This window comes from Pavona decussata, unplaced genomic scaffold (genome assembly GCF_977016875.1).
Source record: "Pavona decussata unplaced genomic scaffold, jaPavDecu1.1 SCAFFOLD_8, whole genome shotgun sequence".
NCBI lineage: Eukaryota > Metazoa > Cnidaria > Anthozoa > Scleractinia > Agariciidae > Pavona > Pavona decussata.
In genome coordinates this window covers 2,556,020-2,569,808 of record NW_028145431.1, presented here as the reverse complement: position 1 = coordinate 2,569,808, position 13,789 = coordinate 2,556,020, and the positions used below count along the sequence as shown (strand labels likewise).

The window sequence follows — 13,789 nt, the reverse complement described above, 5'->3', positions numbered from 1 at the left end:
GACATAGGTTTGTTATGGACTGAACCCTTTCATTAGACCGGACTAGTTTGAGCTTACCCCTAACAAGGTAAGAAGAGTATCCAAAGACAACATATATTCATCATGCAGACGTAGAAGCACTTCCATGAAAACCGCCTGTTCATGTTTCCTTAAGAGCTAAAACAAAAAATAAGTAATAACTAACATGTAGTAAAAGGAAAACCTCCATGCGATTCCACGATACATTTATTTGTTATTTAACCATACAGTTTTTATATGGTACCGTGAAATTCCAAAAATAATTATGCCCCCCGAACAGAAGGCCCCAAATTCGAAACACAAAAAAGGCTACTATAATAAGACCCTCTGAAAAAAAGCCCCTAGGGGCTCATACACGGGACGTACTCTCAAATACACCAATGTACAAAGTAAACCAAAGGAAATTACACATACCATTATGATCAATTGCTTTTTGTTGTAAAAGAACAATTCCGAATATGGATCTTTTTAGCTACTGTCTAAACTACAGAAAGAGCTTTAAACCACCGTATGGTCCAACTATAACTGTGTATGACGTTTACTGTATGTACGGTATTCTATAATTTTCAATCAAGTTTATTGCTGTTGTGTTTGACGTTGGCAAGTTCAGAGGGATTATCAGTTGTCACAAATTTGTAGTTATCGCCCCAATACTATCATTTTGCACATTGACAACTTGCCGACACAACTTTCCCTCCAATTATTAGCCATGCCAATACTGAAACACAAATTTCAATAAGCCCCTCCAAATATAACCCCCTAAAAAAATCTTTGACAAATAATTATAAGTCCTGGGTCTTACTTCGGAATTTGTGGTAGTTCAAAGAGTAGTTAGTACATAAAATGTTTTTAAGTAGCACCTGTGCAAGTGGTGTGAAGCGCAACCCATCTTCATGTAACAGATAGTAATGTGTAGTCAACACTTCTAAAAGTCTTTTCTGTTTAGATGAGAAAAATTACATGTTACAGTTAATAGCTTTGCTAGCCACAAATAGCACCATGATGACCCCATTTTTTTCTTTCCAGATTAAGGAAAATCCTATTGTCACAAATACCAATTTTTTTGTGTATAAACCAAAGTAACTTGACAAAAGTTGAACAAAATCCTGTTGTAGCTTTCATGTCAGAGGAATGTCCTTAATAATAAGTGGAGGGGTCGGGAAAGTCCAAAAGTACATTTGGTTTGAGTTATTGAGAATTTGAGAAATTTTTACATAAATCTAAGTTTGACGTATTAAGAATAAGTGAGGGAGAGTCCTCTTAAATTCAACAGTTAGCTTTGTCAATTCCCACTGCAAAGATCCTTACCTTAGGAATGGAGCGCAGAGCTGCCTGGGCATGATCTGGTTCACACTGGTGAAGGTACAACACAGCTCGCACAAGGTTGTCCAGTGGGGACAGACTTTAGCAGGAAAAAAAATCGGAACCAAAATTACACAAAAGGTGTTGGCCTAACTAAGTGCAGATTATTGCTCATTGTAAATGTGTCTGAGCTGTTGATAAATGATAAAAAAATCCCTACATAAATATCCACCAGGAAAAGCCCTGAGGCTTCTTAAAACAACAGCTCAAACACATTAATTTGAAACTCTCTGTATAACTCTCATGTAGTCAAGTGTCATGTTTTTCTTCAAAATGATAAAAGGTTATGTAACATTTCACACACGGAGGAAGAGTATTTCATTCGATTTCAAAATACTGTGAAGTGGATTGGAAATAAGGCATAGCCAAGCTTTTAACCAACTTTGAGGTTTTTGGAAATTGGATGAAACCCTCTTTTGAGTGGTTGGTATTAATAGCTTCTCAAACCATTAATAAGCCTTGATGAAATTCAAAGGAAAAGTTCACCAAATTTTATTAATTTAAGTCACAGTTTCTGTAGTGATTTCCTTTGCTTTCTAATAATTCATGATGAAATTCAAAGGAAAAGTTCACCAAATTTTATCAATTTAAGTCACAGTTTCTGTAATGATTTCCTTTGTTTTCTCTTAATGAATTATTACCAAGTTTGAGAGGGTATAATTATATCAAAGACAAGGAAGAGTGTCTCATCCGACTTCCAAAAACTGGGAAGTGGGTTGAAAAAAACGAGGTGTAGCCAATTTTTTATTAACTTACTTTGAGGTGTTTGGAAATCAGACGAAACACTCTTTCAATTGTTTGATATACATAGCTTCTCAACCTCTTAACAATTGTCACCAAATTTTATGATAATTAAGATCCAATTTCCAAACCTCCTTCAAGGTAGTGATTTCCATTGTTTTCTCTTCATAAATTATTAATGAGTTTGAGAACTGTAGATAAACACCACCAACCTGTAGGCGACTGCATCTTCTTTCGTTTTAGCCTTCTTCAGACCTTCCAAAGCAGCCAATGCTGTGTCTAGATAGAGGGTAATATAGTTTTAATTGACACCAATAAACAATTATTGGCTGATTTTTTTATTTTGTTTTGACTTATAATGAACTAAAGACAGCTGGAGCAAAATGAATATTTATCAGGGATATTAGGGAGCTTAAGCAACAATGAGAGCAATGGCAACGACAACACCGCAAAACAATAGGTTTAATGAGCAAAAACAATCGCTCCGCACGTGCGTTTTAAATTTTGGTACATTTCTTTGCTGTCCTCTGCATAACAACAACATGAAATGACCACATTTAAGGTTTTGTGGAGAACGTGAACGCATGACGGTGAATTTTTCATTTTCTTTCTTAACTTGTACGCCACTCCTACCAATTTGGTTCCTGGATTGTTCGCAATTTTTGTAAACGTTGAGTGAGTTGAAATAATCACTAAGTAGCCCAAATGACATAAAGATATATTTTCAGGTGACGTTTTCGCTGCCGTTGCCGTCATTGTTGCTTAAGCTCCCTAATAGATTCATGGTCCTATGAGCACAAAATCAATTCACACTCATCTGGCGCAACTTGAGAGTGGAGGGTCATTAAAATAATGTAAATTTAAATATTTTAAGGAGTTTATTGTTAGTAATTATAATGAATTTATTGAGAGTAGAACCAGCCGGCTTTATTGAAATATGTGGAGACAGGTCAACACTGTGTCTCTGTGTTTACCGTTTGAATGCTTGATATCTGGTAAACCGATTCACCTGATGGTTCCTAAAACGTTTTTAATAAATCTTCAAAAACTCATTAATAATTCATAAGCCCATTGAACTATCAAATGGTCAATAAAACATCACGTCTTTTCTTATTGTTTAAGTCTGACCATGCAGTCAACATATACATAAGCTTCTTGTGTGGGGATCCTGTGGTTGATTAACCAGTGTACACATTCCAATAAACACACCTGAAGAAAACCCACTAAGTGAGGACATGAGAATAATCTCTGCCACGCGACTGGGTTTCCCTTTTGAATACAACTTGAAAATTTTCTTGGCTGTATTCTGAATAAAGAAAAACAAAAATGAATATTAATATGCACTATTCAAGACAACGACAAAGGAATCACATAATTATGAAATGCTTATCCCAGGGTGGGGGGAGGGGGGGAACTCCCAAAAGTGATGGGGGTGATCGTCAGAAATTCTAAAAAGAACCCCTAAAAGGTACAATGATCACCCTGTCACTATCATAGGGGAGTTCCCCCCACCAACCTCTGGCATGCTTATGTCAGACTCAGCTGGTCGATTAAGAGTAGTAACTTTTTCCTCAGCGGATTAACTGCCTTTGTCAAGAAATAAAAATGTTTTTCAAGTGTAATAATATTTTACCTTCTGGGGAAGGATCTGTGCACTGGAAAAATTATTAAATAAATCACTTTTTTAACTACCATGTTTCCTTGATTAAAACCCCACTCTTGATTAACCAGTTAAACATCCACCCTCAAATTAGCCTCCAACGCAGACGTCCTTCGGGGTTCGTTACGTGTTCCTCCCCCACAAACGTGGGGCAGGAAACGCGTGATGAGCCCCTAAGAACGTCTGCGTTGGAGGTTACCCTCAAACAAGTGCTATCAATGACTTGCAGATTCAGTTGTTGTCAGGGGAGGACCTACATTTGCAACGTCTTACATGGTTGGTCAAGAGGACAAAAGAACAAACAACAGAACAATGTTCCCAACCCTAAACAACAATGTAGCTGCAGGTTACAAGGGCCCAATGAAAATAGATCTTTTGAAAGGTACAGGTCTACTGTAAGTTTATACATGTAAAGGCCGATTTACACGGTACAACTTTTGCTTACGACTGTCGCATGCGATTTCTAGAGCACGCACTGCTCGTGTCATGCAAAAATTCGCACACAACTCTTGTTATTCAACATTGCCTATACCTACAATAATATTGTCATAGGATATTAAAACTGTTTTAAAATCCTCCAACATTTTTTGTGACGTACACGAGAGTCGTAAGCAAGTTGTAGGTTTGATTTACACTAAACAATTTGTGTCGTAGGCCTGTCGTGCTTATCGCATGCGTGTAAATCACCCTTAAGAAGCACCCCTTTTTCAGTAAGTGTCCACCCTCCCCCCCCCCCCTCCAACCCTAAACACCAATGTAATAACAGGCAAATTCTGAGCTGAGCAAGACTGGTTTACTTGAATGCTGTTTTCTCCAACTAAAGTTTTGTGTCTTTGAGAGAGTTAACTCTAGTCCATATATTTTTACCCAGACTGGCACTTAGCCAAGGAAATAATGGTAAAAAACAAATATGTAACCTCAGAAACAGTAACTGGTTCGTCTGAACCAAGCAGCTTTTCATCTAAAAAGTGGATCAACCCATCAGCAGCAGTCTGTCCTGACTTGCTGGCTCTGTCTACAATGTCCCGCAGTGTCATGCCAGACATGTTAAAGTAGTCAGCACTGTCTTGGTAAACACTTGGGATCCTGCAACAAAAAAATCAGACTTTGAAATGAAATCGTACTCCTTTACCAACAAAGACAAACCTTCATTGGTTACGTTTTGAGCCAGTGCAAATCCAGTTTTATGACCAATCAAATATAATCTACTGAGCAATATTTTTTTGCATAAGTTTGCTGTTTGTTCTACATTGTATGTAATAGCCGGTGAACTGGCTCTCCATTGAAAACAAGGTGGAAAGAAACCATCCTGCAAGTCACCAAGAAAAATCACTTCAGTCTGCTCTTGGTCTTTCGTTCCGCACCAAACACAACCAGGGACCTCTGTTTACAGTGAGACTAACTATATAGTTACTGAAGTACATGGTGGTTCTAACTTTTATGTTCATCAAATTTTGGTAACCTTTTATAGGTACAGTATCCTGGCATTAGTTTTAACTTCTGTGCCACTGTTTTTTGGCAGAGCAGACAGGGTTGAGCTTATCAATGGATTGAAGTATAAAGCCTTGGTAAATTATGCGTGCCCTGATACACTTCAAAATGAATACTGGTTGTACTAACCTTGCAAATAATTCTGCCAGATTTGCTGCAGACTCACAGAGCAGCTTTCTCAGTTTCCTTTGTTTCCTGTCTTCTTTACCACTGGAGTCAGCCAGGCACAGTGTTCTTAGAAACAAGTGCTGCTCGCACACAAGATGGTGATATGCCTGTGCATTGTGCTTCTGACAACGATTTGCTAATGGCATCTGCAAAGAATCAGATTATCATCATGATATTACATGTACTTTCAGTAAGGGGAAAGACAATACAAAATGTGAAATCACTAAGAGGTCATTGCTCTTTTGTGCTAATGCAAACTTCAAATATAAGCCCCATCCCCCCCCCCACCCCATCCAAAAAGAAAAAAAATGCAAATGTGAGTTAGGCTTCTAGATGAGTTATATGTTGGTTGACTTTAAAAATTTTCCGTATCTCTGTATATTTTCCTTTGGACGGATGAATGCTTGGAAAATTAAAAATAGCCTTCTTAAATTTAACTGGCAAAATCTTTTTCCGAGTGCTTTCAGTTCTGATCTGCACCATCAGAAATGTTGGATTATCAGATTCCCATATGTACACATCACATATGTACACATCGCATTTTCACTGTGTTTGCTCCAACTGAAAATTTTATAGGAGCCAATTTGCATGAAAAAGATTGTTTATCAACAAAAAACATACCACAGCCTTGTAAAGCTGTGTTGGTTCCATGTTCTGTAGGACATACACCGTCCAGTCAGCATTACCACTGTCTGTTTGCTCTTGCTGAGGCTTTGGTGGTCTGTTTTTAAAACTGAAAACAAAAAACTTTGAGTTGCTGGAGAGTTCAGATGTTTGTAGATAAGGTATCCAGTGGAATAATATCATTTAATTTAATCGTTTGCCATATCGAATCAGTAATCAGGAGGTGGCGTGGCCTGGTGGTTAGCGACGCTGGACGTGTAACCTGGAGGCCCCATGTTCAAGTCCCGCTCCAAGGCCTCGCTTTGTGAATAGCAGGGCTCAAAGTTTATTTTTGGCTTTGGGAGCACCTGTGTTACCAGGTGTAAATTTCTAGGCGCATTGCCGAAATTTTAGGCGCACAGATAAAAATTTTAGGAGCACAACTTAAAATACTGGTAGCACCAAAAAGAAAAATCAAAAGCTTCAGACATTTTATTACTGATCGTTGATAATGGTGTCATGACGACACCGACACGTTGTTAATTTCTTTTTCTTATTTTCGCTTGCCGATCGATAATCAGCACGGTAATCTTTTATTTCAATCACGTGTTTGTTTCTTTCAGTCTCTTACTGTACGTTTGAGATAGCAATAATACTGTTACATTTTTTTGAATATTACATGTTATGGTACGTTCAACAAGATAATAAGACAAAGCGAAGGTAAGGAATAACGTCATTTAAACCTCTCGATCAGACGAAATCCTTCAAGTCCCACGGATCACCCGACTGAAAATAATTCATTTGGCTGCTTTCTGTAGGCAAGGTTAGCTCGCCTTGATCTCTGTCCACTGTTTAACCACTTCACAACTGCTGGAGGTGGGTCAAATGTGTTGGAAGGCAGCGGCCGGCTGTTTGAGAATAAATTTTCTTTTTGTAAATGAGTGTTTCGAAAAAGAGAATAAATTAAATTGTTGACAGCGCATTGACTTAACTGTAACACTTGTTTTTACCTTGAAGAAAAAAGTCTCTTAACCCAGATTGTTTAATATCGGCACAAAAAAAGCGAACTAAATTGCGCGAGAAGCACGTGTTTCAGAAGGTTGCCTTCACTCGTACGTACGTGTCAGGGTGCGGTTACATAACCGAGAAGAGTCTGGGGTAAAGTCTGGGGTGGGATGAAACGCGGACAAGAAGTGTACTTGGAAAAACAACAAATAAAACACACACTGATGTAAGAAAAACGGTGCAACTTTCTTATGTGGAACCTAATTGTGTTACATCCACATTTGAATTTATTATTTCAAGCTTCTGTTTCATGTTAATCAGGCAGAGTACACAAGAATTGTCAGGTGAGGAAACAAAGTGGCCCCGATTCAGGCGCACTGAGCTTGGGCGTTTTTAGGCGCGTGAGTGCGATCACATGAAATTTTTTAGGCGCAAAATAAAAAATCTAGTCGCATATGCGACCAGCTGGTCGCTAACTTTGAGCCCTGAATAGCCAACTGATTTGCCTCCCACCAGTTGGGATTTTTAACAAATGTTATTTTCAGTTTACACATTTATTTCACTGGTTTATACTGTCCCCAATTAGTGCTACAGCACTAAATACTTAGCCTGCCTCACAGATGGACTATAACCAGGGGTTATAGTCCGTCTGTGACACAGGCTATAAATACTTTGACACTTAAATAAAGTCATGTATTTATTTATTTTATTTTTAATTTCACCTTCTGCTTCTTTGTAAAGCATCATGTGATGCTCTTGTGAACAGCACAACACTTCCCTCAGTTGCCGACACATACTGAGATCCAACAAATGGGTACATGCCAATCAAACAGATGTCAAGCGAGGACTGTGGACAGCGCTGTATGGAGAAACATGACATCATTCACTTGACAGCCTCTTAACACATTCAGATAGTGTGGGAATGGGGGAAAGAAAATAAGAGAAAATTAATAGAAAAAGGTTTATTTTGCACTCATGCCAATGCTGTCAGCAGCACCACACTATCTAAAGCCGCCGTTACATGTGGAAACTTTTAGTTGAAACTTGTGTGCAACGGCGAACAAGACCAGTTTCACGAAGTGGTGTTACACAGTGAAACTCTTGTTTTTTTCACCACTGCAACCGTTGCGAGCCGTTGCAGAAGTAGAAAGTGGTTCTACTTTTCGTAAGAATTGTCTCGTAACGGAAGTTCAAAAAAGTTTCACGAAACTGACCATATTACACGGTGCAACACCTGCTGAAACTTGTTTCGCAGCGCCGTTGCGCACAAGTTTCAGCTAAAAGTTTCAACATGTAACGGCGGCTTAACACCTGTTACCTGCTATCTGTCTCCATGATGCCTAATACTTAGCACATACAGTGTAACCCCTTGGGAGGGGAATTCCCATATAAAAATGACAGGGGTAATTGTCAAACGTTTTTGAAAAACACCCTAAAAGCTACCACAATCTTGTTTTGTGTGGCTCAAATTAATTTTCAATCTAAAGAAGAACACGGAAAAAATCAAGTGACTGACAAAATTAATAGTTCCTGTAATGTTTTTTAGCTCAAAACCTTCAAATATTATCCCATAAATAAATTATATTCTTAATGGTGGCCGTTTTTACTTTTAGATTTTTGCATCCTAAGCAGTACCAATCCCCAATTCCCCCCCACTTCTCTTAACTCCCCCCCCCCCCCCGCAGTTAATCATTCATGGCTATATTTATGTTAATACAGATCAGCACAAATTATATATAAGTTTTGAAATACTACACCCTCCCTGTATTTCTACAGAAACATTTCAAAGTGACATAATTATCTTTAGTCTTCAGCTGTCCACAATGTAATAAACATTGCACCCTCTAACCACGGCAATGGGTACTTTGGTAACAACTTGTGTGAACAGGAACACTCTGTTCATAATAAGTAAAATTTATTAACCACCTACCTGCCTCAAGCTTTGCAGATCAAATACAGGGAATGCCCAACCACAGTCACTTGAAAGCTTGTTCACAGCAGCATGGTAAGCTGCTTCACTCAGTTTAATGCCAGAACTACTGCTACGACTCAGAGAATTCATTAATGCAGAAGCCCTTGTGCGCTGGATCGCAGTAACTTCTGGATTACTTTCATTCCCTTGGCTATCTTCACAAGAAGCTCCTTTCCCGGGAACTGTTGGAGGAGACGACCCACTTCCTGAAGTGAACCTTACAAGAGTTCTTCCTGAGTTGTCAACTGAAAGTTTGACATCTGAGGGTGACGAGTTGTCATCTTTGCTTCCTGGTGAAGACTTTTGAGGAAGTTCACTTTCTGATGGGTTCGTCTTCTGCATAGGAGTTTCCACGTCTATGGATTCGACAATTGAAAGCCTGGTATCAGATGTCGCTGGTGAACCTTCTGTCACACTTACTGGACTGTCACTGTGAAGCTCTTGGTTAATGTCTTCTCTTACTTTGCTTGCACTGTCTCCTGAGTCAGCACTTTTAATGGAAACAGCATCAGGATTTGGGCTCGGTAAAGCTTCAGAATGACAACCAACTGAAACTTCCACAGCAGTTTTACTCCCTGAGTCTTGGCAACTTTGCTCAGCCTCACTAATTTCATCAGCAGGCTTTTCTTGCTGCTCTGCATCATTATGTTCTTCTACCACTTGCTGACCAAGCTTTACATCAACAGGAGCATTTGTTCTGATCCAATCAGAAGCAGCTGCATACATACGCACAGTGTAAGTCTCAATCCCCTGCTTGGTTATGGCATGTAGAAGGCTGCTGCACGCCGATACACTGATGGTATCACAGGAGTACTTGTAGTAGGACACCAGCTTGCAGGTGCTGAAGACATCATACATGAAGCCCTCTTTGGGACCTGAGATAAGACAGCACATCCCACACAGGGTGGGGTCCGATACACTTCTTGGCACCAGAGGAGTTTTCTGCATCTCTTGAATGTGAGGGATACCTACCAAAGTATAGCAAGACACAGTCTACTAAATACTAAAATTAATATACTCAGTTTGTGACTCATTTGCGGAAGGCAAGTGCTCTTGCCACCACAGCATGTCAATTGGAACTCTGATATTCAGCTTACTGTGACTTTTGTATTGTTTTTTTGGTAGCATTACAACACTGTAGATAGGTGAGTGTTAGTGAGTGAGACTGTACCTGTAACTGTCTCCATTTAGAACTTGGACCATTTGTCAAAAAGGTACATGTAAGCATGGTAACCAGTTGGTGGTGTAAGCCTAAGGGATAATGCAATGCACCTCTGATCCAGCACATCTATATATTTCTATTAAAATAGAATTTCCACAAGTCCTATCTGATTGCTCCTTTCTTGAGACAAGTATATAATCGAGATTTAAGAAGTGGTATGCGGTAGCCCTCACAATTAAAGTAACTGACTTTGTATTACCCTGACATAATACTAGAATAATTTTTATTATTTCTTCAACCCCTATTGAGAAAGAACACGATGATTGTAATAAGCATCCCACCATTGAAAACGCGAGCAATAGTAAATTAAGCTTTCCCTGTCAAGTCCGAATTTGCCTTGATCAGTTCCCAGTTCCACCCCATGTGTAATATAGCTGGTATCAGTACAAAACATTTACAGCATACAAAATTTGTGATGAAAATTTGGCACCAAATTCTCGTAAATTTGTATATAAAATGTATAAAAAAAAAAAAGAACAACAAAAACAACAAAGTTGTTGTAAAAATAATAGGGGACTCTGCCCTGGACATCATTAATATTAAATATATCATTAATCACCTTGTGTGTAAGTTGGTAACAGCTGCAGTGTGTGAAGGGTGGCAGAATCATTTCCATCGTTACTGAGTTGCTCAACTCTGAATCTGCGATACAACATGGTGACACCCTTGACTTTCAACATGTGTCCATCCACAGCAATACCAATACCATGCAACCCTCCAAATGTTATAGTCACAGGGTACCCAGGCACCTCTGACACAGGCCCTAATACTTCCTTGGGATCTGGTGAGAAATCTTTGAACACCTTTTCTTTCCTAATGGTTGGAAACATAACATCTTCATCTGACTTTACTGCCAGTGGTTGAACTGAACAGGATACAGGTGAACAGTCATCAAACGACCATAACACACAGCCATCATCCTTAACTTGCTGTTGGCTTTGTTCTGTGTGTTGAATTAGGTTTTCCAAGCCCCATCCAGATGTTGTTGTTCTAGCAACAAATATTAATATTAATTAATTTCCTACAAATTGAGGTATAAAAAATTCATGTTGAAACTCTACAAACCATATCTTCTGCAGATCATGCCTGAGTTATTCTAAGGAAACACAATTTGACCCTGATTCTGGTAGCATAAAAAGAGGTGGGATAAGATAAAGAAATCAAGAATGGATCTGCAAAGATAGACCCAAATTCCTGATCACATTTGTGTTCCTTTCTCACACTTAGCATAGGCTTTTACCAAATGATAAACAGGGGCTAATGGACCATGATGCCATAGGGCTAGCTACCAATAATAAGTTTACGTTAGCTTTGGTTGAATTTGTTTTCGTAACCTCCATTCAGGACTGATACTTTGGAATGCTGTGTATATACATGTAATAGTTTATAGTACCACTTCAATGATACAAAAATTGTAACAATCCATCCCAGATACTACTTCATCAAATTCAGGGGAAGACTGACAATGAATGTTATTTAGAAATTGCAGCCAATATCAGAGACACCAGCCTGTGGAGGGATTATTTCGATGCAGGTATACAGTGAGACCTGGGAGAGGTAAATGTAGCACCTTGTGGGAGATTTAATTCATATTTTTCAATAATTAAACGTGACGACATTCAATGGAAGGTATTTAAACAGTGACAGGTTTTGTGTGAGTGGATTCCAATATAAAATGTTCTTGTAATTGACTTCGTATTGTTGTTTGTTGTTGTTTCTCTTGTAGTTTTATTTTATTTAATTAACTAGTACTATGTTTTTCTTTCCTTTGTAATTGTTAAAATTGTATTCTTGAATATTTAATAATCAATAAAAAATTAACTTTTAAATTCTGAAAATTTTCTATCCCCCCCAGGGCAAGTACCAGTTGCTTCAAACCCCACCTTGCCACAACTACCACCATAATCACCCACAACTTGTTACCATCTGGCCTCTTAGCTCAGTCAGTTAAGCAATGGAGGATCAAATCTGGAGGTTGTGGGTTTGTTTCCTGTCGAGATCGGAGATTTTTTTCTTTGCTTCATGAATGCGATCTCCCATTTCCTTACTAGGGCTAACGCTCAGTGAGAGATTCATGGGTTCACTTTAGCACTTTAACATACACTTCTGCGAGTTAATTCTCTCATCCATTATTTGTGTTATTAGTGCTTGTGGAACAACATTCATTCATCTTAATGAAAGTAAATATATGAAACATATTTTGAAATGCAGATGAAATTTCAAATAGAAGAAAGATCCCCGCAGTTACTACGCAACTAAAACAGTTGTGAAAAGAAAGCCTGAAAAAAATTCAGGCTTGAACAGGATTCGAACCCATGACCTCTGCGATGCCAGTGCAGTGCTCTACCAAATGAGCTATCAAGCCAACTGGGAACTGGTCATATTGTGACTCCGTAATACGGTTGGTAGAGCACTGCACCGGCATTGCAGAGGTCATGGGTTCAAATCCCGTTCAAGCCTGAATTTTTTTCAGGGTTTCTTTTCACAACTGCCTTAGTTGCGTACTATTAAATTGCGAGGATCTTTCTTCTATTTGATTCATTCATTTTATACCCCATGCCTTCCTTGAAGTTTGGTTTATGCCGCTGACTTTTGTATACACTAACATACACGTAGCATAGCATAGCATAGCATGAAAACTGACATACCTTTTTTGCACAGCTGTGAGTTTCCCACTACCACTTGATGACACTGTTTCATGTTCAGCCATAAACACGAGTTTGAGGACCAGCACATCTAAATTAGATCTCACAGCTAAATATGAATCGCTCAGTACCAGCTGTTTGACAGTCATACACGGCTCAATGTCTAAGAAGTGCTCCATATCGCATGACATTGCACCAGCATTGGAACCATCAGATGACAGACCACTATTCCATCTAAACAAACTTACTGTTTTCTTACTTGCAATAGCAACATTTCCACTGGTAGGGCAACAACAAATAGCATTCACATTAGACTGAGTTGGGATTTCTAAAGCAAGAAAGACCTTTCCAATTTTTTCAGCTTCTTGAGTTTGACGAAGAGAATGCCCAGCCACATACGTGCGCACTGCCTCGTCAGGGTTTGCTTTGAACCAGTTGAAGTATGCACGGGAATGTGTGTGAACGCTTCGACCAAGTAATCTAGTTCTGTCTTTCTCAATTGTTACAACGCACTTCGCTTTCTCGTTGCAAATCAACTTGATTGGTCTTGAGATGGTCGGGAACTGACACAACAGAGGAAAATTCGGCAGCTCCAGTGAGTATACCAACACTTTCATTTCTCCAGTTGCGAGGAACAGATACTCCTTTGTTGAAGTGATAGCAGTTGGTTGGAAGGAGTCGAAGAAGTCTCTTTGAGCTTTGAAGTAATGAAACAACAGAACTCGCACCATTCTGAGAAGTTTGAAGTATTAAATAAAAAGAAACCGAGACCAGGATGCACTCTTATAATTCAATTCTGCAGGATATGACTTATGTGGTCACGGTACTTTTCAGAAAATCGCGCTTGGACAAATCCACACACCTTGTCCGCCATTTTGCCATGTTTACCGAGTGAAAACTGG

The 13,789-nt window shown here is 38.9% G+C and overlaps 1 protein-coding gene across 1 annotated transcript in view; it reads right to left on the bottom strand.

Annotated features, from left to right (window-relative positions):
- LOC146488916 (uncharacterized) overlaps positions 1-13,789 on the bottom strand; it is a 21,752-nt gene extending 7,963 nt beyond the window's left edge. The window contains exons 1-12 of the mRNA XM_085114683.1: positions 12,891-13,789; positions 10,802-11,232; positions 8,979-9,988; positions 7,771-7,907; positions 6,062-6,173; positions 5,402-5,586; positions 4,699-4,867; positions 3,331-3,427; positions 2,334-2,400; positions 1,327-1,420; positions 879-956; positions 58-156 (exon numbers count right to left, since the gene is read on the bottom strand). Coding sequence (XP_084970809.1) covers positions 58-156; positions 879-956; positions 1,327-1,420; positions 2,334-2,400; positions 3,331-3,427; positions 4,699-4,867; positions 5,402-5,586; positions 6,062-6,173; positions 7,771-7,907; positions 8,979-9,988; positions 10,802-11,232; positions 12,891-13,618 — 3,207 coding nt within the window. The 5' untranslated portion in view covers positions 13,619-13,789. The remainder of the gene's footprint in view (positions 1-57; positions 157-878; positions 957-1,326; positions 1,421-2,333; positions 2,401-3,330; positions 3,428-4,698; positions 4,868-5,401; positions 5,587-6,061; positions 6,174-7,770; positions 7,908-8,978; positions 9,989-10,801; positions 11,233-12,890) is intronic.